Source organism: Nelusetta ayraudi, unplaced genomic scaffold (genome assembly GCF_046127955.1).
Source record: "Nelusetta ayraudi isolate G7.1 ecotype Tasmania unplaced genomic scaffold, CSIRO-AGI_Nayr_v1 ptg000017l, whole genome shotgun sequence".
NCBI lineage: Eukaryota > Metazoa > Chordata > Actinopteri > Tetraodontiformes > Monacanthidae > Nelusetta > Nelusetta ayraudi.
The window spans coordinates 109716-136983 of NW_027466067.1; the positions used below are offsets into that span (position 1 = coordinate 109716).

Here is a 27268-nt window from a genome sequence, read left to right on the forward strand (position 1 = left end):
GAACGGAGGCAAGGCGACAAGACCGAGGAGCAGCCGATCAGCCATCTGATTTCTCTGACAAAGCCGATTTCCAGATTGGTGTGATATCCCCAGATCCAACGCCTGATTAGCTGATCGAGTCACTCCGGGAAAGAGGGGGTAATAACTGCCTGCCTGGCCGACGAGGAGGAGGAAGAGGAAGAGGAGGAGGAGGAGGAGGGCAAGTGGTTTGATCTCCAAACTCAGCCATGACGTCTCCGGCGAAATTCCGAAAGGACAAGGAGATAGTGGCCGAATATGAGACTCAAGTTAAAGGTAAAAAACCCGACAACTTCATTTGATGATTGTGTATATGGATGTGCTGTGAGGTCAGTCCTCCCAGTCCTCCCTGACTGGGCTGGACTCGCATGGATTTTCTGCCTTTCCGATCAGGCGTCATGGGGTGCGCGTTTTTTCCTTGGAAAGGAAAAAGACAAACAAACCCGTACCGCGCCGATCATTTGCGGGGGTTTAATTGACACGACGCGGACGAGACGGATCGATAACGTGTCGATTGGGCGCGATCGCGAACGCTTAAACATCCCGCACGGCGTGTCTCCTCTCCCCCCAAAACGTGCGCATGAACGCAGCACGCAGATGGCCAACAAAGGCAGGAAAGGGGGGAAAAAAACCCCCGCGCTGGAATCAGAGGTTTGCCGCGCACACTCGGCCCACTTTTATGGGTGCATGCCGGCATGAAAGGCGTTTGATTGCTCGTGCGCGCGGTAGTTTATAAATTTTTCCTCCGCGTAGACTAACCCAGAGGGCTGGGGTTTCGACATGGAACAAGGCAGGGCGTTTTCTCTCCCGCTGCTGCTGCTGCTGCTGTCGTCAACGTGTGTGTGTGTGTGTGTGTGTGTGTGTGTGTGTGTGTGTGTGTGTGTGTGTGTGTGTGTGTGTGTGTGTGTAGCCGCCGCCGCTACTGGTGGTGGTACCGCTGCTGGTGTGCAGGCAACGTTACAATCCTGCAGACATGGCCTCGGTGCACATGGGCGATAGCCAAATCGAAGGAAGTGATCAGCCTGTGCAAATGCAAAGGCGCGTCCATTGATTTTGCAGATAAATCAAAAGGACACCGGAGAGCAGAGCAGATTGTCGAGGCTGGAGAAGGGGCGTTCAGATGTTAACTATTGACGTCTGTGTGTGTGTGTGTGTCACACACTCACACACACACACTGTATTGGGCCGTGTCAGCCACAGCTATGCCCTATCAGATGAGATCAGATCAGGCCGTGATCTACAAGGCTGGGAAAAGGGAATTCGCAGGTGGCAGGAAGGAGGAGACATGTGGAGGAAGGGGAAGGCAGGATATTGCCCTCCTCATGGACAGCATGTTTCCACTCCTGCTACGCTGCCAGACCACCAGAATGGAAAAAAAAAAGAAAAGAAAAGAAAAAAGGCAGACCGCGTCTCTCATCTAAACACTTCCTGTTGTCTTCTCTTTGGTTATCCCTCTCCCGGCCACATCTTCAGATGTTCCTCCCAAAGAGCTGCTGTCGCCTCCAGCTGTGGGGGTGGGTGGGTGGGTGGGGGGATTAAGCATAGAGTCCAGAGACGAGCAAAGTTGCTAAAAGCACGGTTGCGTCTTATCAAGAATGTCCGTCGTTGGGATATCGGCTGTTGAAAGGGAATTTCCGCTGTGTCAAAACTTTGTGTTTCGTGTTTGGAAATAGAAGTGATTTGCATGTGGACTGAAGTCTTGGAGAGGAGCCAGTAAATTGTGACAGAGGTCCAAGACACTGACTGCAAGACTTAAGACTCCAGACCGCTGCGTTAAGGTGACACCAAGTAGAGGTTCTAGCTCTTGCAGCATCACCGGCCGGGTCTTTCGCTCCGGCTGCTCCATCTTCTTCTCGTCCTCATCCTGGGTCTCTGCAGAGGCTTTTGCAAGAGCTGCAATGCTTCCCTGTCACAAGTCAGTGGGTAGTTAAAAAATGATTTCCAAATGATACTGCAGGGCAGGAAAACCACTTTAGAAGAAGCCTTTTTTTTTTGAATGTTCAGACTCTGAACAAGTGGAACTACTTTCCTCCTGCGAGACTTCAGAGGAAAAAAAAACCTCTCCTCTGGGGAGACTCGTGCCTCAAGCTAAACAAATTGGCATCGCAGTGGAGTGCTTTACCTGCTATGATTTCCAGCAACAATGTCGGTCCGTAAGAGCAGCTGCGGGAGTGGAGGCTGTCTTACTGTACCCAAGTCTTTTGGTTTGTCTGAATCATTAACACATCCAACGGTGTATAAACAGAAGGAACTGGTTCTCAAATACTAGATCCTCCTCCCGCGCCCCCCCCCCAAGAAAAAATTTGAAAGTAAGTCAAAATGCTGTTTCCATTTTTTTTGCCGTTGTCAGATGTGGAACTGGCAAAAGCCACCAAACGGCCACTGGTGCCCAGTTCCTGGAACACAACTGGAGGCATGAGCAACTTTTTAGCCACATGACATTTGAAGGTGTTTACCCCCCAAAAAATTCAGTCATGCTGCATCACCGGCGTAAGCTGACTTTGATCCGCTGACCACCACGCCTGCCCGCCTGTCTGTTTCACCTCCTCTTCACCCCTCCATCCATCTTGTCAATCCTCCTTTCGGTTTGTGTCGAAAGCTCAATGTGACTGTTTCAAACGGCCCCAGAAAAAGAAATACAGGAAGTGACTACAAGACACGGGCGTAGTTGTGGCCGTTTTGTCATAACTGAAAGGTGCTTTCACCTCTTTTTTTGTTTTTTTACAAACAAAAAAGGACAAAAAGAGTGTTTTTCTTGGCGAGGGAAACGTTTCACTGGCTTGCACTTTTTCATCTGCTGTGCCAGATGGACATTTCCCCCGAGCTAATGGAGAAACTTTGAGCAAAAAAGCTCAGTTTGTTGTTTCTCATTTGGCTGGTTGAACTAACAGACAGAGCCACGTGGAGAGACTTAACCCGACTTGTGTTTTTTTTTTTAACCTCCTCTAATCAGCTGCTTTTTGTTTACCGGCTCAGCTGCCAACTCCTTGAGTTGTCAACGCTGCCACATTAGCATTGTTGCGCTAGCGTCTCTTTGGGGCCGCTCTTTACGCTCGGCGGCCCGTGGAAAGGCTTCCCGTCCGTCCTGTGGTGTGAGAGCTGTCTGTCAGTGTTTCTTATTTTTATTTTTTTTTCAGTGAACTCACTCAATAGTTGTCCATCGACCTCCCGCATCGACCCGCCCCCCCCCCTTGGCCGCTTCATTACCTCGCCGGTGCACAGCTGCGCCGAGCCGTCCTCACCTTTTCGTCGCCCCTTTTTTGCGTGAGCGACTTTTCCAAATGTGCTGTTGAGAAAAGAGAAAAAATAGACAAAGCAGGGCTCTAAGCTGCTCATCCGCATAACTTGCAGAGGCGTGGGGCTGCTGTCCAGGTGCCGGGTGTCTGCCGTGACATTCCCGGCGGTCTGACTGGCCTGGGAGACGCAGGCGGCCCTGTCATTAACCTGGAACTCTGCTGTTAGACGTCGTTTCATGGAGGAGGGGGTCCGGCAACAGCGGCGCAGCGTCTCATTCGTCTCCCTGCGTGCATTTCCAAACCAATATCTGCCTCGTTTTGTTGCCTCAACCTTTGTTGGATTGGGTGCCGCAGGGACAGGGAAGCCGCTCGCGGTGACCAACGTCTTGAACGTGAATCCTTGCCCTCGTGAACGTCTTGTGGGAGCGAGAGAGGACGAGCTGGCTGCGTCAGTGCCTGGCAAACACGTTTATCCTGATGGCAGCGAGTGGCTGGAACACCCTTGTTTTCTGTTTGACAGCCGCAGGTTGTCGGTTTGACAGGCTCCAGCAAACCCGTTGACTGAGGAGAGAGCGTGTGTCTGTGGAGGTTCTCAGTGGTCCAGCTCATCTTCATGTAGAAGAAGGCATGCGCAAACTACGGCCCGGGGCCCATGTGCGGTCCATGAAGCTTTTTAATCCGGCCTGCCAAACCTGAAGAAATTATATTAATATTAAGTAAGAGACAAAATAGCTGTATTTCATCAGTTTTTTCAGGAGTCGTTTCAATAAAGAGCTAAATACCGTGGGGCTTCAAAGACACACATTATGTTGTAACGCATTTGTTCATTTTCAATTGACATCAAAGCACATGTTTTCTACACATCCCATGATATATTTTATAGTAAATTAAACTCTTTGAATGCTCCACATTGTGCCTGTTTGCACACCTTTTCGCAGGGGCCCTTTCAAAAAGCAGCATACTTAGCCCTCTGTTTATAGCCGCCGGCAAAATTTTTTTAGCTTCCTGCAAAACCCACTTTGGTTTTGCTGGATCTTTCGCGAAAGCGACTCATTGCTGGAGGTGTTGTCGCCAACCCAGGAGGGGCATGGGTACATTTTGAATGCAAAGAAACGTTTTTGAGGAGTTGGCTTGTTAAGCGGTAGAGTCCACTGCTTTCACATCCTCTGTTGGCACACAACCTCACAGGAGAGTCTCAGAGTGCACGTGCACGAGCCTGTTCACTGCCATCGTTCTTCTGGATCCGGCACGGGGCAGATCGCTGATAGTTCTGGAATTTGGGTCATGTCAGGAATGTTTTCCGATTAGTGCGTGTTTGCCAATGACAAAATGGCAGATAAACAGTACTTACACGAGTGTGGCTCATTAAAATGAGAGCGTCGCGGTAGGTGCAAACAATGTAGAGAGCTCTGGGTGTGGTGACTTATGAGACACATTCACAGCTTGGAGTGTTTTTTTCAACCCCACACCGCTTTTTTGAAAGACTGTTAGTGGCCTGAAAGATCTTTGTGTCTTTGTGACTGTTGCAGGTTTTATTGCATGTATCCAGCACACACACACTCACGCACACACGCCTCGCAGCTGTCACAATCAGTCCGTAAGCTCACCGCACAACTTTGCAAAAGGAAAAAAAAAGAAAAGAAGTGAAAGAAAGGCTCTAAATCATGTAATGGGAAAAAATTTTTGGAGGTGAAATTTTGGGGAGTGCTGGCTCTTAGAAACACGCAGCAGATGTGATTTTCTTTTTCTCGTACGTTTTGGCGCAGAGGTCGAGCATCTGTCTTTTTTTGGCGCATCTGGGAATGTTAATCATGCGGCGGCCGTGTTTCTGCAGAGAAGCGCCGGCTCCGACGGAAACTTGCTGATGATGCTTTTGGAGGGAGAAACGTTCGGGCATCGCAGAGGATCTCTCTCTCTCTCTCTCTCTCTCTCTCTCTCTGTCTGTCTCTGTCTCTCTCTCTCTCTCTGTCTGTCTCTGTCTCTCTCTCTCTCTCTGTCTTTTTCTCCCTGATTCGATTCTCAGCCTGAATACTGACGCACAAAGTAGCGACACGCCAGCCAACCAGATGCAGATGGCCGGTCGTGCTTGGCTCCTGAACCCGTTCACCTCTGCAGATGATGATGGAGCCGCGAGCTTCTGCCTACGTGTCTGCCTGGTGAAACAGGCGGCCAGTGGGAAGATGTGATTGAGGATAAGTGTGCTTGTGTGAGTGAGAGAGAGAGAATTAGATAGAAGCAGTGTGTTTCCACTTCCCCTAGAATTGTGCAAAACTTAAATATCGCAATTAAAAAACTGGTAAACTGGTAAATGGAAACACCTAAACTTGGCTAAACGGTTTTGACACTCTCATGAGGTGGTTTTTCAGACGTATCCATATAGAGGTATATGGCAAAAAATGTCATGGAAACACTTTTTTTTCGCATTTAGTTGTCACCGGACGCGACATACGGGGTCACGTGACCAGTTCACGTCAAGTGAAAATGGCTCGTTATGATTGGACGGAGGAGGAGAAGGAGTTTGTCGAAATTTTTTCGAAAAATCGCTTTTATTTTGAGAAAAACTGCAATGGAAAGGCAGCTAGAGAGAGTGTGTCTCTCTTAGTCTGTATGTATGTTAACCTCTTCAGGGCCCAATGGTGAAGGCTGCAGTATCAAAGGTTCAGTAAGCAGGGAATTAAACATCACTGTGCGTTGGCCTGTGCAAACAGTTCCTTCTCGGCTGCATGTGCACGCGGCCCCTGGAGGAGCCGCCGGGGCCCCTGCTGCAGAGCCCCAGGAACTGGCATCAATCTAGACGGCTCACATCTTACACGGGCAGTCGTAGGGAAGGAGGGAGGAAAGCAGAAGGAGGGAGGAAAGCAGAAGGAGGGAAGGCTAATAAAGCTTCCAACATGGTGCTTATCGCATCAGCAAACATCCAACGTGAGTGAGAAAGAAAAAACTCTGAGCATCTTCAGCTACTCAACTGTTTGGTGGTTTTGAGGGTGTGTGTGGGCGTGTGTGTGATCTTTTTAACACATGCTGCCCCTTCAGGGTCTGATTGTGTTTGGCTGATACTGGCGCTGTTAGCCTCTAACCACATGTCAGTCACATGTCAGTCACCCCCCACTTGGTGTTTACTCTGGTGTGTGTGTGTTTGCGGTAGATGCGCAGGTGAAATGTGACTGTGTGTGTGTGCGTGTGCGTGTGCGTGTGCGTGTGCGTGTGCGTGTGCGTGTGCGTGCTTGTCAGCTGCGAAGACACTTAAAGACTCGCAGTGTGAAAGTGACGTTGGGGAGGAGCGACTGGCACGGATCGACCCGCCTAGCGCGTTTAAGCTTCCTGTCAGCGCCCGGCGGCTTTGTGTCCCGGCAACAAAATGAGCCGTCATTAGCAGAAAAGACTCGAAACACAATGCAGCGAGATTTCTTTCTTTCCCCTTCCCAGAATAGAAAGAATGCGAGAATTAACGTTGATTTTTTTTTTTTTTTTTTTTAAATCCTCCCCGTTTCCGTCTTTGCGACGTCTTTCTCAGCAGATGTCCCATTGTTTTTCCTGTGTGTGTGTGTGTGTGTGTGCGTGCGTGTGTGTGTGTGTCGCCGTCATCATCTTGTTTGTCTCCCTGCATAATGACAATTTACAGCAGTGCTAAATATACCATTGCTCTAAGTGCTAACTTGGCTTGTGTCTGTACGCACCCGGGCGTAAACACGCTGCTGCTGCTGCTGCTGCTCCACGGACGGCCTAAAGTCTCTGCTTGCTGTTGCGCCGCTTTTTTGGGGGCGGGATCCGAGTTTGTTTCACCAACTTTTTTCTTCGGAAACAAATTTCATCCATTTTTTTTCCCAGTGTTTTCAGAGTCATTTCAATAAAGCGCTGTATTTTGTCTGTGTCTCTCAGCACCAAGGCGTAACGTGCTGCCTTGTCCTTTGACCCTAACCTAAAGTGTCTGTCGATGGCTTTGCTCTGTGGATCGACGGGACAGTGTGAAACATGGGCAAATGTCCGTTTACATTTTACGAGCTAAAAGAGGACGTACCGCCACCGATTGTCGAGTCAATAGATCGATGGCTCGTATAGCGGGCGGGACGAGAGGGCAGTCGCTCAGTTAAGTGGCCTGTAAACTGAATGTAGACCACATGTAAGTTCACTGACTGACTGGCACGATCGCGGTTGGAGTTGATAGACAGGGCGGTAAAACATGCGACGACAACCAGTTTGACGGAGGAGGATTCAGAAGACACGAGGTGAGAGCAAAACGGGGGGGGGGTCAAAGGTCAGCTGTGAGACGACTCTTTTCATTGGTCCCAGATGTTCCAGATGCTTTGATTGGGCAAACAGATGGTCCCGTCACAGCTGGTTGGCTGATCTGGAGGCTGGGGTGGCCCCTCCCTCCTTCACCTTGTGTGGGTGTCTCTGTGTGTGTCTGTGTGTGTGTGTGTGTGTGCAGCCATGTGATCCTGATTTGTGTGCTGAGTCAACAGGTGGCCTCTTATCGCTCCAAAATGTCTGTTTTATTTGCTGGTTGAGAAACGCCGCTGGCTGGTTTTTCTTTTGGTAGCTGTTCAGTCCAACCTGAATGTTTTGGTGTCAGAAGTCAAGCGGCGCTACATGCAGGTGCCCAGATTGAAACTTGCCCAGGAAAGTGTGCGGCGACACGCTCGGTTGAGTTATTAATATGTTATTATTAGTTGTCATTAATATTTGGTGTAACATTTGCGTAAGTGCTTGTGTTGTGTTGGGTGGGTGGATGTGGCGGTGGTTGTATTGTTGTATATCCGTAGAGGGTTCAGTGGAGGTGCTCGAGCGGAAAAAAAAATCTTACCATCTAATAGAGGAAAAAGTCCCACCTTGACTAGAAAATAATGCCTAAAAGGAAAAACAACACCATTTTTTTTTAGAGGTAAAAACTCTTAATGTTGTGTGTCTGTGTCTGCAACGAGAAAAAAAAAGAATAATTTCCCCCTTTTTTTCTGGACTCGTCGGTCGTGTTGTCGCAGCCGTGAATCCGACGCTCGGCCCACTGCAGTTGCAGCAGCAGAACAACTCGCGACGCCGCGCTGCTGAAATGCAGAAAGCAGAGATTTTCTTTGGCCTTCGCTCACGCACTCGATCCCACACTCGCTTTTCTCTCCCTCCTCAACTTTATTCTTTCCGTCGGCCTACGTCTGACCAAAGACAATCGGACCTTTGTGGGAACAGGTTCCCCCTCTCAAGCTCCCCCCCCCCCCGGCTTCGGTTAGACTTAGCTCTCCCCTTTTAGTCGCGCCTTGCCTCACCTCACTTCCAACACCCCCCCACTCCCACCCCCCAACCCCCACCGCTGAAACAATAAGTTGTGTCACCCGCGTCGGCCAGCGGACGCTGACTCACAACCAGCTGAGAGGAAGGATGTGTGTGTGTGTGTGTGAGGGAGAGAAGATCTTTAAGGGCGGATCTATATAAAGCCGAGCAGTGGGGGAGGGGGGCTACAAAGCAACTCGTATCCTCAGTAAAATAATCAAGGGGGCGTCCAGAGAGGGGAAGGAGAGAAAAACACAACAGTCCGAGGGTTGGGTAGCGGTCCCGGGGGGGTGGAGGGTGGTGGTGGTGGTGGTGGGGGGGTTGCCTGAGGAAACAGGTTGTGTTTGAACAGCCAGGAGGAGGGAGTAGGTGGGGGGAGATTTGGGTGGGGGGGGGGGGGGGGGGGTACAAAGAAGTGAGTCCGAGGAGGGAAAAGAGGAAGAGCGAGGGGGGCGGAGTCTGTGAAATGTGGCCTGAATAGAAGGAGGAGAAGGAACCCAGCGAGTCTCGGTACAGTACAGTATGCAGTGTGTGCGTTGCTGCCCCCCCCCCCCCAACACCAGCCAGCCCCCTCACACCACCACCCCAACTCCATCAGCAGCCTCTCGCTGCACGTAGCCACAGCAGTCGGTTGCCACGGTTACCGAATTGCCCCCATTTTTCTGGGTTTGTGAGGGAGCGGCCGGGGAGAATGGGAGAGAATCACGCAGATTTGTCTCCCCTGTAAGATCCAGCTAATCAGGTTAGCACACACAGGGGCGAGCAGGCGGACACGCACACACGCTTTGATGCCACTGTCGAACCTTCACTCCTTCTCCGTCTTTTCAGGCTTTCCCCTCCCCCTCCTCCCTTTTTTTTTGCATTCCTCGTCCCCCTAATTTGTTCTTCCCCACCTACTTCACTCCATCTTTTCGTCGCTTTCCTTTTCCATGGTGTCACTGTGGTTTCCCCTCAGGCTGAGTGCTGTGTGTGTGTGAGAGAGAGAGAGAGAGAGAGAGAGAGTGATGGCAGTTTTTGGGTGTAATGAAAGGAAACTCTCAATTTGCTGTCGTTTCCTGAAAAGTGAGAGCATATATTACGTATACATATATATTTATTTATAATCTTTTCTATTTTCAACCGGAAATGTCAGAGGCATTTAAAAGTTGCATCAATATCACACCTGCTGTAAATGAGCCGGGCAGGTTTTACTAGTTATGAATGGAGATTGTCAGCATTGTGACAACTCACTCTGTGTGTGTGTGTGTGTGTGTGTGTGTGTGTGTGTGTGTGTGTGTGTGTGTGTGTGTGTGTGTGTGTGTGTGTGTGTGTGTGTGTGTGTGTGTGTGTGTGTGTGTGTGTGTGCAATCAGCGCACTCTGGCACTCGCCACCGGAGTTCACACCTCCGCTAATGCTGTTTTAATGAAGCCATTCATCACCTCGTCTCCGCCGCTGAATCTGCCTCCTCTCTCCCCTCGTTCTTCCCTCTCTGTATGTGTATGTGTGTGTGTGAGTGTGTGGACACGGTGCTCATCCCCTCCGGTTGCCCGTGGATGTAACACCTCTATTTTTGCTGTTTCCTGCATTCCAGCTGCTCCGGTGAAGATTTCCACATCCTTTTCTTTGTTAATTTAGTGGACATAAAGCCGTCCACCACATCAACTATAGTCAGAGTTTCATGATTGACCCCCACAAGCCAGGAGAATGCAGTCATTGTGCTTTCTTTTGGTAGAAATTGAGGAGATGACGAGGAGCGCCTATTTGTTTTGTTTTTTCCAGCTAAGCCATAGCATCACATTTAATTTGTCCTGTTGTTGTTGATGCTATGAGCATCGTTGGCAAACTTCAGCAACATCATTGATTGTAAAGGTATATAAGAAAAAACACCATCGAAAGGAAGGAAAACACATAATTTTCCTGAATAATGACCAGGTTTGAGTCCAAAACACCATCTGCACCATCAGCCATCAACTAAATGTAGCTACTGACACTAAATGCCATGCCCTAACCCTAACCCTAACCCTAATTCCAGCCTTATCGCCAACCCTAATGCCATGCAAGTCTATGGGGTCAAAAGTCAACTTTGTCCTAGAGACATGGGGCCACTTGCAGGTTCATGGGGATCCCTCAAGACACCGCCACGTCAAATTTGGGGCTTCTAGCCCATGAGGAACCCCGAAACCCTAACCATAATTCCAGCAGTAACCCTAACCCTAACCCTAATTCCAGCCTTATCGCTAACCCTAATGCCATGCAAGTCTATGGGGTCAAAAGTCAACTTTGTCCTAGAGACATGGGGCCACTTGCAGGTTCATCGGGATCCCTCTAGACACCGCCACGTCAAATTTGGGTCATCAAGCCCCAAATTTGGGAGGTGGGGGCGGGGGGCATGAAAAATTTTCTTCCTCCAAGGTGGTGCGTGACAGAGAAAGTTTGAGAACCGCTGCACTAAAGCAACGACTGGAGGCGTTGTGTGCATCTTTGTGTGTGTGCGTGTGTGTGTCTGTGTGCGTCGGAAGGCCCTCACAGTTTGAGCGTCCGTTGTGGCTGAAAACGCCTTTTTCCTTATTTCTTCACCTGCAGCAGAAACAAGTTTTTCAAACGCATCCGCAAAAAATACCTTGGGCCTGATATTTATCTCGCTGCCCTTAAGACGCCTGTTAGACTCTCTTCCCTTGTTCTCCCTCTTACCGAGCGTGGCCAGGGGGCAACAGAGAGGGTGTGTGTGTGTGTGTGTGTGTGTGTGTGTGTGTGTGTGTGTGTGTGTGTGTGTGTGTGTGTGTGTGTGTGTGTGTGTGTGTGTGAGGGAGAGAGAGAAAGCAAGCAACATGCTGATATGTGCTCTTCAGTCATGCATGTTTAAGCGTGTCCTGCGGCAGTGCAATACCTCCTGTAGGAGTTTCCAAGCCTGTCATGTACGGACAAAACAAACGGGTTTCAATCTTTTGTTGCATGCTGCACGTTTTTCTGGACACTTCAGTTTCAAAGCTCCCGTCTTGTCAATCAGTCCTAACCAGAGTTGTTGGCTAGCGGCCTTCTTTTTTTTTTTTGTTGCTGCAAGTATCTGAAGAGAACATCTGGGACGTTTTACAGCATTTTCCAACTGCGCTTCGTGGAATGTAAATACTGCGCCACAGGGACAAATAGAATATCACGTTTCGGAGATACAGTGTCCTAAGGTTTGCGCGCGCTGGCTGCAGCCACTCTGTGCCTCGCTGGCGTGCAGCTTCTGCCGGCTACTGTTGACTCAGTCGGTCCCGTTGTATTAAATGGAACTTGCTCAAATTCGTGCACGGGCCTGGGCCAGTACATTGGAAATCAACCCAGCCCTCTTTGTGGTGAGCTCCTCTTGTGAACCTAAATTTCCAAAGTACAACCAGTTTTGCCAAGTTCAGATTGTCTTTTTTCATGTGTTTTTTCTCTCCCCCTGACAGCTCTGCAGAGAGAACCTATTGTTTGAAAAGAAAACAGCTGCTGGGTCACTCCCAATAAATCCTCCCCCCCCAAAAAAAACAAAAAACAAACAAAAAAAAAAAAAAATTAACTTTGTTGTTCCCTTTAAAATCATTCAAACCGGGTGAAAACATGAAAACACTGTTTACAAATCAGAAACGGTGGTTTCGGTGAATCAGGCCTTTAATTTTTTTGTGGGCTGATGTTTAAAGTATCAGAAGAAGGGAGTTGGACGTCACTGAATGTGGCCGGAGCGTTTGTCTTTTTTTTTATGTGTTTGTTTTGTTTTGTTTTGTGTTCCCACCAGCTCTGAGTCAAGCCTTCACGTAGAAAACTATTTGTATTAATTCTTTACCGCACGGTCCCATGGCCTCGCTGCTTTCATGAGAGAGGTCAGCAACTCTTCATTTTCGAAGCTGCGGCAAACTTTTTTTCCGAGCCCTTCTATTGGTTTCCCCTCCTTCCAACCGCAGCACAGTGTGTGCACCATGTGCTGCTCTGCATTGTGGGAGAACCCCTCTCACATTACTGCCTCGCTGCCACCCCACTTCAACCCCCCCCCCACCCCCCCTCCAAGATTCCAGCCTGGCTCCCCCTGCCTCGCATACAGCACGGAGATGGGGAGCGTTCCCCCGTGCATGTGCGCATGCATTGCACATGCACGCTCCCATTCCTGCAGTGCGTTGGCCCGTGCAGGCCGCTGTGGAACCGCTCAACGTTTTCCGTACGGGTTTGGCTACACGCTGGCGAGGAGCTTGGTCAGGGACGAGAAACTCTGCCTGGACCTGCGCTGAGCTGAAAGTTGAGCAAGACGAGGTGTGTGTGTGTGTGTGTGTGTGTGTGTGTGTGTGTGTGTGTGTGTGTGTGTGTGTGTGTGTGTGTGTGTGTGTGTGTGTGTGTGTGTGTCTTCTGACTGTTCTGACTCTTCTTCCTCTGATTCTTCTTCTGACTTTTCTGACTCATCTTCTGACTCTTCTCACCCTTCTTCCTCTGACTGTTCTTCTTCTTCTGACTGATTTTCTTCTTCTGATTCTTCTTCTCACTCCTCTTCTGACTGTTTATCTTCTGTTTTTCTTCTGACTCTTCCTTTTCTTCCTCTTCTCCTTCTTCTTTCTTGGAATCCGAAGAGCAACCCAGGCTGGAGTGGCGGGGGTGATGGAGAGGTTGACAAAGACGTGGGGGCAGTGAGGGGGTTGTGCCCTTTAGCACAAAGGAACCTTCCCATAAATCACTGGGTCTCATATGTGGCACAAGCGTGTTCTGTCACCTCCCCCCCCTCCCATCACTCTTCTTCTCCTTCTTCTCTTTCTTTTCCCCACTCCTCCTCTCTCTGTTGCTTCCCCATTGTGCGAGGGCGATGGTGGTGTGTTGGAGGTTGCAGTCTGTGACACATGAAGACACACACACACACACACACACAAGCATTGTCTGTGTGTGCAAAAGGTTGCAGTGGGAGGCGACAGGCTGAGTGTCCGAGCGTGAGTGGAACTCTTGTCATGTGCTGATGGTATTCCCTCCCAGGAATGTGGATGCGAGATTCCCAGTCTGCTGTGGATGATTCCCACCGCTGGATCACCAGCATGAATGGCAGCTTTTAGGATTGTCGGTGGCGCTCGGGCGCTCCAGCGTCCACCCCAGACACAAGAAGAAGAACCTCTGACCAAAGAACTTCTTCCTCCTCTTTTGAGTTGAGTATTGTAGATCTTTCTACAATGTTCTGGTTCGTCTACCCGGTGTTAATGTGCTGAGTTAACTCCAATCACAATCAAAGATTGACAAGGCTTTTTGACTGGACCAGCAGTCTTGTCCCTATGTGCTTGCACTGGAAGGGACCAAGTCTGTTCTGACCGAGTGTTTTTGTTTCGTTTCGAGATTTTGTTTTGAACAAAGAAGACAGAGAAAAATAAAGAATGGAATGAAAACTTGTTCAAAAATCAGTGGAAAGAAGTCTAAACACCTGCTCACCTTTTGATTGATTGTGAGGATTGTGTTATGTGTCCTCAGCTGTTTCACAATTATGCTGTTTTTACCTCCAGTTCAGGTGTTGACTCGTAAGCCTTCAGCTCAGGCTGCTTCTGTTGGGTAGAGTTCACACCAAATCTGATGCCGTGATCAAAACCCCTCCAGGGTTGATCCAAGTGTGAAACGCAGTGGCCTCTTGTTATTAATGCAACAGGACCCGCTGGGGTGGAGAAGGGGGTTGCAGCTACAGTTGCTTTGTTACCTTCGCGTGGCATTGCCAGGGATACGTTTGGCGGACAAATCTGGAGCTGAATCAGCAGCGCGAATCGATGACCGCCACGGCTGCACTGCAGGGAATCCCTCTGAATCACCATGGGGAAACAGCATCACGTTTGGTGCCGGAGCTACTGCGTCCATGAAGGCGTCATCAAACTGTCTGGATCTTTCAGGAACGAACCGCTGCGGCAGAATCGGAATACATCAAGATTGAAATGACATCCGATTTGAATTTGGGACTTCTTTCACGACCCACGCCTTGTCTTTAAGACGTTCCCTCGAGTTTCTTCATCCAACCACACGGCCATGTGGCGGAGAAGACCCAGAATCATGGGAAATATATGGAGGAACTGGGCAATGACGAGCGGGAATCCCACAGAATTCCATAAAACAAGAGCAGCAGCAGCAACAAAGCAGCGGCATCACTGTCCGGCACAAAAGCTGCTACAGTATCTCATTGTTTTGAAGCGTCTTTGTTACCACTAATGGCCAGGAGGGCTTTACAGTGTGAGTGTGAGTCAGGTCCCTGGCTGTGTCGCCCTCCATTGTGTCGCCGCTCGGCGACAATGAGGGCCTCTGTCCTCAGTCAGAAAACCCCGACGCCGTCATCGCCTGACGAGCTCAATCTGCCGCTGCTGTAGCTCCGCCGCCATTTTTCTGCTTTCATGAATTATTTTGTTGTCTTTGGTGCTTCATGGTGTGGAGGAGTGGTGGTGGTGGTGGTGGGGCGTGTTCTTATTTCTGGCAGGGGAGGCGATACCGAGGGAGGAACAGGGAGGAGGGGGAGGAGTGTGACGCCTGGTGCCTGGGAGCTGGAGGTTCGGAACAGCAGGATTTTGTTTTTCTCTCTTTTCTTTTTTTTTGTTCTTTCTTGCGAGATCAAACGAGCCTCGTCTGCAGATAAGACGATAGAAAACACAGTCGGAGAAGACGCAGGAGGTGCAAGTAAGTCGCTCCTTGCTAGAAATACCAACGGACGATGGGAACAGGTGTGGACCAGGGTCGCCCCGGCCCCTCCGTGACCTTTGATCTCTGGGACGAGTTGCATTTGACGTGGTTTGCCATCTCTCTCGCTCTTTTTTTTCCCCCATTCTCTCTCTCTCTCTCTCTCTTCGCACTTCAGCAACCAAGGCAGCATTAATATTTCAGCGGTGCTACACTGCGCCGAGACTCGGTCCTCCCTGCGAGTTCCTCGATGTTCGCTCATCTCCCACGTGACTGTTTTTCGTGACCCCCTTTTTTTTTTGTTGCTTTTTTTGTATCGCTGCCTCCGGATCACTCAGCCCCACCCACATCTGTCAAAACTGCCACTTTTACCGCTCGTTAGCACCGCCCCTTAATTCAGTTACTTCTTGAATCCTCCTCATCATCCGCAGTATTCTGGGGATTTACCTGGTTAGCCTTGTCTAGGCCTCCATGATTCCAACGGAGTTCAGTTCCATGCCTGCAAACAACCCTGATGACACTTCACAAACACCTTCCCCTTTCCAAAGAGTTTAAGGGTGTTACAGAGCTACAGAAATGAAAAACCAAACAGTTCAACCTGACCCTTCTTGTAGACGACCTCCTGCCCTTCATTTGATTTCTGCCTTTTTAAAAACCACCAGTTTTCCCACCCTGCTGTGGACTCGGTTCCCATTGGACCTGGTCTGGACACGTCGGGTGTCCTGAGATGACTTTTATGACGTGGCGACACACAAGCTCATTTGACCTCCATCCATTTGATCTGTGGCAACTTTCTATTTTGTCATGTCTGTTTCGGTCATGTCATGTTTGTTTTTGCAAATCCTAGAAATACTGTAGAGCGTTGCCTGGAAACGTGTCGATACGTGGGAAGGACAACTTGTGCCTTACGTGAGGGACAAAGGAAAAGTTGAGTAATGGCAAAAGTCAGAATTCCTTAAAAGAACAACCAGTTTCATTGGTCCCCACTTGTCGACACGACTCACAACGTAATTTATGATTTCCTTAAAAAAACAAAAAAAAAAAACAACCAACAACCTCGAGCCTGTTTTTTGTGGGGCCAATTGGAAGGCGGGGAGATCCAGAAGGAAAGGGTGTGGCCGCCCACGCCACTCCATTGTGTTGCCCAGATTCCTCTGTCTCTCTCTCTCTCTCACTCTCTCTCTCTCTCTCTCTCTCTCTCCCCCTTTGACACAACATCTCAAACTAGGACACACACGCTGTGCCGTGTCACTGACCCCTGAGAGGCGTATTCTCTCTGTATCGCGGCCGTCCACGAATTCCTGTGTCGCAGATAGCTTTGTTTTCTGTCGCGCATCCCGCAAAGTCCACTGAAGCTCGGCCCAGACAGCTTCAAAGGGCAGGAAGGACGGAGGGAGACAGGCTGGGGGTGGGGGTGTGAGCGGGAATCATGGGCCCAGTTGACCAATAAAAGGCTCCACCAATTGAACACGCGCCTTCCTTGATAGACGCGAGGAGCCTGGGTTGGAGGCGTGTTCGTGCAGGTGTACTGGAGAGAGTGAAGGTGAAATACGACCTGATCAGGAAGTCCAGTGTGAGCGCTGCGGCGCGATGTTGAGGGCTTATCGGCCGAGGGGAAAGCTCGGCGTCGGCAGATTTTTCTTTTTTTTTTTCTTTTCCGCTGTCTTTGAAGTTATCTCTGAGTTGCATCTCCTCTCTGTCGGGGGTAGATGTCCAAATGAACCGCGGATAGCGCCGAGTGGTACGACCATGTGCCACGTAACACTTTCTGATTTCTGTTGCAAGTTCAAAATGTGCTTTGTTGTTTGTATGGCGTAAAATTATTAAGGAAGCCCGTCTTACAGCCCATTTTGTATTGAGTCCACTGTCAGATGGGTTAACTAGGCGCAAGACCCTTTGTCTCTGTATATTCTTATATGCATGAGAACCGTTCTAAGGATTGGAAAGCCAAATTACGTTTATTGTGCTAGCAAGTATACCCTTTTATTAATGTATTTATGGGCAGTATTTTAAGCTTTTATCAATATAAAAATCACAGATCAAGCCACATTTTAAACACTGGACCTTCAAGATATTATGTTGGTCCGTTTAGAATGGTTTTGGTGTATTTTCTACATTTATTACACTCTCAGCTTCAGCTTGAAGGTGCTTAAGATCTTTTCTCTTGAGAATGTGTTAATACAATACCTGTGCTTCATGGCCTCCTCTAACAGTATGACAAAATTGAAAGATCTGTATCAGGACTTTGACATTTTTTGGTTCCACATGGTCAACCAGCCTCTGGTCACAGAGACCAGAATCCTCTCTGTCTGTTGCTCTGCGGAGGAGGAACCCGAAAGGCTCAGTGCTGCAAGACGTCACACTTGCATTGCAGCATGTGCCGCAAACTGAACAGGCGGCTCATTAACAATGGATGACCGTGTCTGCTGCGCGAGGCAGCCGGTTGCAGCAAAGCGGCACTAGCGTGTACCCTTCCCCACCACCACCACCACCACCACCACCAGTGGAGGAACGTGTTCCCGGTGAGGTGGGAGAGCTGACGGCTCGTCCTCGGCTACGCTCCGCCGTCATCACGCTTGTTTTGACTCGTGAGACGTCGACGGTGGAGCCACAAGGGAGGTCATGTGGCCTAATGGGCGACAGCGTGTTGTGTGAGAGGCAAGAGGACAATGGTGTGTACGTGTGTTTGTGTGTGTTTGAAACGGCACAAGCACAATACACACAGGCTTTGTTTGTTGAGCCTTGGCAACGTCAGGCTGACCTCAGGTGAGCTTTTATCACATCAGGAGCTTCTCCCCTCTGGGCTTGTACTACTACTTCTCCTTCTTCTGTTCTTTCTTCATCCTGTCCTCCTTTGTTTTCTCCTTTCTCCACCATATTTTTCATTTTTCTGTCTTTTTCTCTTTTGCAAGTGGCTTCCCCGGGGATCTTGTCTTGCTAAGAAGTTTTCAAGTATTAAAAAAGATATTGCAATATATATATATATATATATATATATATATATATATATATATATTATTAAATGCTTTAGATCTACAGGATGTCACTTTGCAGCAAAAGATATGAGTTGGGCTTGTAAGAGCCTGTCCACCGTCTGTGTGGAATAGTAATTTACGATATTATTCATAATCCCATCAAGTCAGCAATTAACTGGATTTGTTGTTGTTGGCCATGTTGTCGCCCATATGGAACACATTTGCGCAGTGAATGGCTGGGTGACACCATCCATATCAACCCATATTAACACATCTGATCGCACCATATCACATGACACGTTCACTTGGTTGCCCGGCAGCTTGCAAGTCGAGGCGGCACATTGAGGAGGTGCGATTTATTTATTTTTTCCTCCAGATTTATGCTTTTAATCACTGCGGTTCACTGTAGGGTCGCTGAACACATCACACACATCCGTGTCGGTGGAACACGTTCCGTGCAGATGAGATGGGGGCGGGGGGAAAGCTCCGCCTCTGCTTTTGCTGCTTCTGAGGGTCTTGGAGCGACGCAGTCGGATACGTCTGCGTTGCATCGGCATGTTGAGAACATCAAACTTTGGCGCTGAAACCGCCGCGCTGCGCCCGGAACACAATTAGCGTCGGTGCCGCTAATAGCCTAATGGTAATGGCTTGGCTCCTCATTACGTCTCTGGCTGTAAACCAGTGGGAACGTCAGCTGGGGATCCTTCAGCTTCGGCACCAGTAGACCTGGCGTCATCATGGAAGTTGCTTGAAAATACCAAGAGGTCGCCAAAGTTGAACTGTGCCCTGCGTTTCACCCGCACTGCACAGGCCCGACGCCATCCGCACTGTGGGTTTTGTGTGTCTGTCGGAGAGTGTGTGTGTGTGTGTGTGTGTGTGTGTGTGTGTGTGTGTGTGTGTGTGTGTGTGTGTGTGTGTGTGTGTGTGTGTGTGTGTTCTTTAATGACGCTCAGCTACTGGGTGCAGCGCTAATCTGATACGGTGGCTGTGAAGTTTAATAGAGTGCCTCCACGCCGCAGCTCATTATGCTGGAGGAATTTAATTCCAAGAGCATCAGCAAGCTGCTGCATTCGCATCGCGCTGCGTTCACGGCGTTCCGGCCGTGGGAGCGAACAAAGAGAGAGCGAAGTTGAAACGTATCGTTTTCTACTGTCTGTTCCTTAAACTGAAACCATAAATATATTGAAGGAATGTATGAAAGTTTATAAAATATATATTGGCACGGAAGTCCAAGAGTTCATCAGCCACTGATGGCTTTTGTCTCTTCAGATCTTAATAATCCTGCTGCAGTTGAAGTGTTGCTTCTGCTTTTGGAAGCAGAATTTTTAATTAAAGGGAAAAAATTTTTTTTTTAAAAAAGAGCTTGTGTAGGCAAATTAAGTTGAACAAAACCCTACTTCAGCACAACTGAACGCTGTAACATCACTGCCATCCAAGAAACAGAGCCAAGTTTGTTACCAGCGCATCATGACGGGCGCTGCATCCCCGCTGAGGGGCGTGAAAAGAGAGAGGAGAGACGTGCGGGGTGAAAAGTGCATCCCTCTTGTTTTCCTCTCCTCTAAGATGGCACCGGAGCAGCTTTCTCCCTCATTCCACCCGATCCCCAGCGTTGCTCCGCCTCGGTGGGATCTCCCCGCCTTCCCCGTCGCGTCTTGGCCCACTTTTCCTCACCCTTCAAGCGCAAGTCTCTGCGGCACTCACACATATGCGAGGGAGCCACACGCGTGAACAGTCGGGGGGGGGGGGGAGAAAGCGGAGAGGTAGGGGTAATGCGTGAACCGCGTGAACTCGAATCGTTTTTTTCCTGCGGCTCCGCAGGGCCGATTGCAGAGGCGGTGATAAAACGTGCCGCAGTGCTACAGTCTCGGTCGGTAGGCGAGGGCGGGGGAGGGGCGGGGGGGGCCTTTATTTTTTCGTCTCCATCGCCGCCACCGCCGCCGCCGCTCCCCTCGCCCACCAGCTTGTCGTCTGTGAGGGATGTTGTGACAGCCCGCTGCCTGCTGGAACGGCCGGCCGTATATCACTGGCTGCGCCCGTCACGGCTGGGAAAAGCTGGCTGCTGCAGGAGTCATTACGCAGCAAGGCCACCGCCACACACACACACACACACACACACACACACACACACACATACCGACGTGAGAACGAGTTGCACCTCTGGGGTGCGAGAAGGTTGCTCGGCTGTTTATTGCAGCTGCTGCTGCTGCATAGGCTGATCCTGAATCAGCTTCTTTTTTTTTTTTTTTTTCTTCCCCTCCCCTCTGCTCTGGGTGATTAAGGGGATGAGAGCCAAAAGTCTTTGCAGCTCTGATGATGACCTCCAGCTTTTCCCTCCGCACAACCTTAAAACTAGCGGCTCTTCCTCCCAAGCTGAGGCTCTTAAACCGCCTGAGCTGAACCGCTCACTGAGGGTATTTGCATTCCAGAAAAAGCCTCTGGTCATGTCGTGTCGGGCATTACGTCAGCCGCTGAATCAATTAATGCGTTCATCTACTTTCTGGATTAACAAATCAATTGGAAGCGTCCCCGCACTCAAGGCGGTGGGTGTCGGGAATATTGATTGGGGATCAGAAAGGAAGGATGGATGGATGGATGGGAAAACGGTGATGTAGGCCGAAGGCAGCTGCGGAATCTGCCGTGAAATTTGGAAAATCTGTGTTTATCATCTGCGCGTCTCTGATCTCAAGAGAAAGCGGGACCTTTTTTTTTTTTATCTTCGCTCCGGACTCCTCCCAGGCCAGTCTGGCATGTTGATGCGACAACGTTGGTGAAACTTATCGCAGAATCGAGAGGCAAGCAGTTTCTGGATATCTTCTGTGCTGTTCTGCAGATTCCTTGAAACTAATGCCAGCTGGAAACAAAGAGGTCATGCAGTCTAAAGCCAATAGATGGATCAGAATAAGTCGAGCAGGATGAAGCAGCTGCACGATGTGCCGGCAGAGCCGTCCAAAAATTTGGGTAGGCCGCTACAGAGCAGAACTTTTTGCCCTGTGCGACGGTAAAGCCGTTCTAGAAGGTTAAAAGAAATATCGAATCCCAACGGATCAAGTGGAAGTAAATGGAAATGGAGAATTGTGAAGGTTAATTCAGGAAATGGAAGTGAGTGAATCAGACATTCCTTTCCTGACGTCACCTTATCTCACCCATCTGCCTCCCAAACTCCCTCCCTTGGCTCCCCGGCCCGCCGAGGGGACGTGGGTGATACGACCTTGAGGCTTGACGCACTGATACCGCCTCTCACTCTCTCACTCTTTCACTCCCTCCGCCGCCTGGATAAGGATCGGCCTGCCGCCGCCGTTGGCAGCCGATCGCGGCGCCTCCGCCTCCAAACTCTCGCTGCACCCCTCCTCACTCCTCAACCCTCCCCCTCCCCTCCCCCACCCAACTATCTCACGCAGCCATTTTGGGGAATGCCGCCGCCGTCGTCTGGTGGAATGCGGCGATAAGAGAGCGGCGTGCAAAAAAAAAAAAAAAGAAGGGCGCCTGGTGTACCTCGGGAGGGGCAGGCGTCACGCAGAGCTGCTAAACGACACAGCCGAGGCTATTAAGCGCTGTGCAGGGCTTCAAAGTGCTGATGCACTCTCTCAGACACACACACACACACGTGTGCACCAATGCACGCACTGAGGTCCCCGTAAATCACCCGCGCAGAACAGACTAATTCTGGCAGGAGAGAGTGAGACGGGGATTGACTGAGCCATCGACTGTTTTAATCCAGGAGGAGGAGGGAGACGTCGCGCACGCCGGCCGATGCCAATTCGTGGGATTCGGGGCGAGCGGCCGGCTGACGACGGTGCCGGCGAGCTTTTTTTTTTATTCCAGCCGCCTGGTGATTTTTATTTATTTTTTATTTTTTGTCTGAGCGCCGAAGAGGTCGGCGGCTGTCTGAGAGTCTGAGAGCAGCCTGCCGCGTCTGTCTGGGCTGTCTGCAGTGACGCTTGAACGCCGAGCGCCGGTTCCAAGATGGTCGAGGTCGATTCAAGTCGGTCCACAGACTGTCTGTCAGACACAGACAAGCATGTGCGCAAACACGCACACGCACACGCACACACGCACACACGCACACACACACACACACGCACTCGGTGGGCTCCTCTCCATGCTTGCGTTGTGGATTATTCAAATCCCCTGACTGGCAACTAAGCTGATTAAGAGGCGTGTTATGGGCTGGTCATTTGGAAATACTGGAAAGAGTCTAGCACACACACACACACACACACACACACACACACAACACAGTGGGGAAGCTCAGCTTAATATTGTCTCCCCTGCTGGCTCATGGTGATATAATATGTGTGTGTGTCTGCGCTTGTCTTGTGCTTTTTCTGATACCTATCCATGCCGCCCCGGACAGATGGTGTAGATTGTGTCAGCGTGTGTGTGTGTGTGTGTGTGTGTGTGTGTGTGTGTGTGTGTGTGTGTGTGTGTGTGTGTGTGTGTGTGTGTGTGTGTGTGTGTGTGTGTGTGTGCGCGATGGAGAGTGAGGGAGGGAGAAGAGAATCTAGACAGAGGGAGCAAGATGGAGATGAAGGCTGCTGGAACAGACTGAGGCCCAGATGGCTGTGTCCGGCGGAGGCAGGAAATAGAGGTGACACCAGGTGGAAAACACCCTCGAGGAACAACCACACACACGCGTAGCAAAACCAGCCAAGATGCCTCTGAAACTTCATTTAATTTTTTGGGGAGGGGCAAAGTGACCTTTTTAAAGCGATGGATAGGGATGCAAATTATCGATTAATTCATTAATCGTTAGTCGATTGACCTTATCGATCAATTAACGATTAATCGATTGAAAAGGTTAACCTAAATTTCACAATGAAAAATGTGTAAGGAACACATTGTTGAGGGTCCAATGTGAGCCATTTTTACATTAGAGAACAGTAAAGACACCCTAAATATTTAACCTCTGACTTTAAGTTCTGTCCTTTGAGCTTTGCAGCCTATAACGGCTCTCTGCTGCATTACGTGGCTCCGTTTAGAATGGAAAAACTCTCCAAAGCCTAAACAGGCGCTGCATCACACTAAATCACTTGAATAAGCTCTCCTTAAAATCCACTTTCCCCTTATTTCCCTCTCATGACTCACTGCCACACGTCTACCGAGGACCGCGTGTGAAAACCAGACGTGAGAAAACCCACAAGACAACCCGCGGACAGGATTCATCTCCCTTCCCCCAACCAGAAGCTCTGTTTCCAGAGTGGGTTAGTAGAGCAGACAGTGGCTGGCAATGCATGAGGGGCTTGTTAACTTTTGATAAGCAGCCTTTTAATTATGAAAAAGACCCCCAGCCACCCAGGGGAAAAAAAAAAAAATCCCTTTATAGGGCACTCACTGAAATTTAACTGAAACTTAAATCATGGGGTGTCAATAGAGGATGTAAGGAGATAATATTTCTTGAGTGACTTTTTTAGTTTTGGGGCTAAATCAGAGTCAGAGACGTCACCATATGCAGTTGCTCCCTCATCTAGGATTATAATCATCAATTTTAAATCCATTAATTTTCTTCAAAACAGCCAGACATTAGTTCTGAAAGAACTTCTCATTTGTCAAAGTGTCACGTGCACGATACAGCGTTTAAAAAAAAAAAAAAACTAAAAAAAAAACGACTTCGGCAAGTCAGGTGAAGTCAGCAACTTAAAACTCATTTAACCCAGCAGCAGGAAAGTTTGACTTCCTTCCATCTTTCTATCACCGCCTCTCCTGCCGTCTGTGCCGCGAGGTTGGGGGTGGGCTGCTGGAGTCTGTCCCCGTTAACTTGCAGGTTCTCCAGGGGTATGTGGAGAACGTGCCAACTCAACACCTAAATGCTTGGGGATCAAACCCAAGACCTTCTGGTCTCTCATGTCGGCATCAAATGGCAACGGCGCATCTCTCATCTGTCCCCGGCATGAAAAGAAAAAGGTGAAACCGTATTTGCTGTAGCTGCTGGAGACTTTTGCCCACTATGAAACCCAGCTCCTTCTTTCTATGTTCCTGATATATGGTGAGAAACACTCCACCCCGTCTGTAACCCAGAGTGATATTGTCTTCTTGAGACAATGTCACGGATATTACTTGAAGAAAACTCTGATTATTCTCTATGAGGTGAAGCGTTTCTCATTTTGGGCTTATCGCACTCATAAGCTGACCTGCGCCGTCATTTATTGCAAAATTTATTATAAAGCTGTTGTGTGTAATAACATGCCCTGTGGAAAGGACCACATATGGTTCCTGGCCCCACAAAGGGTTCTCCCACCACCACGGGAGAGGAACCAGAGCGTGTGATGGGTCGCTGGTGTTGAGGGAGGGGCCGCCTGGTCGGGTTACTGGTCCATTCAGGTGGCACAGGATTGGTTCCAGTGCTGAAACCCCGCTCGGTCGGGGCTGAAAGCGGGGAGTGCTTTTTGTTGTCGGCGTTTCCCACTCCAGCTTGACGCGGGAGACTGACCCTCTCTCCGGTAGCTTTTGCGACCCTTGACCTTTGACCTCTGCTCCCAGGTCAGAGGATGTAAGGTACCCTGATGGGAGCACTGCGTGGTTTAAGTGCTCTCTTTCTAACACACACACACACACACGCACACACACACACACCTCTCATTTTCCCTTCTCTGTAGCTGCAGTTCCTGTCGGCCAGTAAAGTGTTGCCGACTTCCTGGTCTGGGTGTTGGACAGAGGAATCCACCCCCGCTGGGAGAAGCCGCTCCCCAATAAGACCCTCTTTGGCCTCTACCGTCTCACCTTCTTTTACTGGGAGAAGGAAAAGAAAAGCACCTTTTAAATTCACTAATAATCGAGTTATTTAGCCCTTTATAAACTCCGCTTTTCCCTTGAGACCAGTCTTGGCCCTGTGTGGCCGACTCTGCAGTGTGTGTGTGTGTGTGTGTGTGTGTGTGTGTGTGTGTGTGTGTGTGTGTGTGTGTGTGTGTGTGTGTGTGTGTGTGTGTGTGTGTGTGTGTGTGTGTGTGTTCTGACTCTTCTTCTTCTGACCCTTCTTCTTCTTTCTTGGAATCCGGAGAGCAACCCGGGCTGGAGTGGAAAGTCGCGTTAAGAAAACACTGCAAATCAAGTCGAGGTGTTGCATCGCTCTCGGCCGTCTGTTTTCGCATTGCTGACTCAGAGGCCGCGGCTGAAACAGTAACATGTATGTTGCAGCACGGGGGAGGAGGGAGGATTTCCTTGGAGCGGTGAGTCAGACTGAGGCAGCTGTCTTATGCTATAGACCTAATGATAGAAAATGACTGTTTAGCGTCCAGTCTAGATGGTGGGCTGCAGCTGAATCATCCGCCTGTCTGTGTGTGAACGCTGCGTACACAGTGAACGCTCTGAACAATAGGGCACCAACCATATGACAAAGGCTGCGCATTTAAGTCAAATAAATGTTTCTGCTAGGAAAACGTCGGTTGGTCGTCTGGCTGCTCGCAAGCATCCATTTCAGCCAGCTGCACTCGCGTAAACACGCACTTCAAAGGCTGCGAGCGCTGAGACGGCGCCCCGATTGGTTATTTTGCGCTCGGCGAGTGAAGAAAACGAGCAGGTTGCAAAGTAAATAAAGACTTTGAAACGCTTTGTTTTGAGAAAAAAAAAAAAAAAAAAGAAAGAGAAAGAAAGCGACTGCAGCCCCTTTGCGGTTTCACGGTCGGGTCAGAGTGCGTCGTCGTCATGATCAACCGTCTCAGCACTTCCTGTTTGGCCCGTGTCATATCAGTGCACGCAGAGTGTTTGTTTCTTTGAAAGGAAAAGGCCGAGACGACACATGATGATGATGACAACGATGATGATGATGATTATTCTGGGCAAATATTTTGACTGGTGGGTCCACAATGAGTTCTAAAATTTGACAGAGGGGGACGGAGCAGCAGCAGATGGATGGAGTGTTTTGGTGACCCACCTCATAGGAGGAAAAAACATATCATGGGATGTGTAGAAAACATGTGGTTTAATGTCATTTGAAAATGAACAGAAGCAAAGTTAAAAGTATGTGTCTTTGAAGCCCCACGAAATGACGCTTAAAATAGTGAAAAACTTCATGACTTACAGACTATTAATATAATTTCTTCAACTTTGGCGGGCCGGAAAAAAGCTTAACAGGACACACATGGCCCCTGGGCTGTAGTTTGCCCCACCTCTGCTCTACATGTTCTAACTGGGCGCATCCCTCATGCTCATACTGCTGCAGGATTTAAAAAAAAAAAAAAAAAGTAGGGTGGGCGCTCAAACGTTCCCCTCTGAAAACTCCTTGCCGCTTATTTATTCATGCGCGACGCACAGCAGCGGGTTTTATTTCCGTCACACGCTCTGATCTCCGCCTGCCCTCACGCAATTCTGCAGAGTTTTGGGCTTTTAGAAGAAGAGTTTTCCATCCATCCATCCATCCACCCATCCAGAAAAGTTACCTTACTCGTCAACTCTCCTTTCCCTCCACCACCCACCAAAAAAAGCCCTCCGACTCTCCGGCTGCGAGAGGAAATGCCTCTGGAAGCTCTCGTCGGTGCGTGTTTGTTTTCAGAGGAAGGTCCCCGGGCCGAGGAGAAGGCACTGGCTCCGCTCTTTCCATTCCTGCAATACTTTTCCCTCCGACTCCGTACTGTACTGAAATTCTATCTTTTTCCTCTTCGCTCCCCTCCTCGGAGTTCTCGCTCGGTTGTGCCGTGTGTGTGTGTGTGTGTGTGTGTGTGTGTGTGTGTGTGTGTGTGTGTGTGTGTGTGTGTGTGTGTGTGTGTGTGTGTGTGTGTGTGTGTGTGTGTGTGTGTGTGTGTGTGTGTGCGAGCTGGTCGGGGAGCGCTATTAGACAGGCATGTCTGGAACTAATAGATTCCACCCCGCTCAAGAATCTTATTAGAAAAATACTACCTACAACCTGAGGCCTCAGACTGCCGACTCAATCCACTGGCTGGCTGGCTGACTGGCTGGAGAAGGAAAAAAAAAAAGAAAGAAAACTACAAAAAAAAAAAAAAAAAAAAAAGTCATGTCCCGTAACCCCACCCCCCTGCTGAACGCTCGCCGACCCCTCCCAACCTCAACACCACCACCACCACCACCACCACCTCCCTTTAGCCTGCAAACCTCTGGCCCAGTTTCTCCCCCGTCAGACTCTCTCTCCTCAGTTCCTGCCTGGTTTCAGGTTCAGGGGGGTTATATCGGTGAGCGCGGCGCAGCTGCCTGTTTTTCTTCAGGCCCTCTGC

At 49.6% G+C, this 27268-nt stretch overlaps 1 protein-coding gene across 4 annotated transcripts in view; it reads left to right on the top strand.

Moving 5' to 3' along the window:
• Positions 1-155: 155 nt before the first annotated feature.
• The window catches only part of srgap2 (SLIT-ROBO Rho GTPase activating protein 2), a 57806-nt gene continuing 30693 nt past the window's right edge, over positions 156-27268 (top strand). For all 4 annotated transcript variants that reach the window (XM_076024391.1, XM_076024393.1, XM_076024392.1 and 1 more), the window contains exon 1: positions 156-294. In XM_076024391.1, the coding sequence (XP_075880506.1) occupies positions 228-294 (67 nt within the window). In that variant the 5' untranslated portion in view covers positions 156-227. The remainder of the gene's footprint in view (positions 295-27268) is intronic.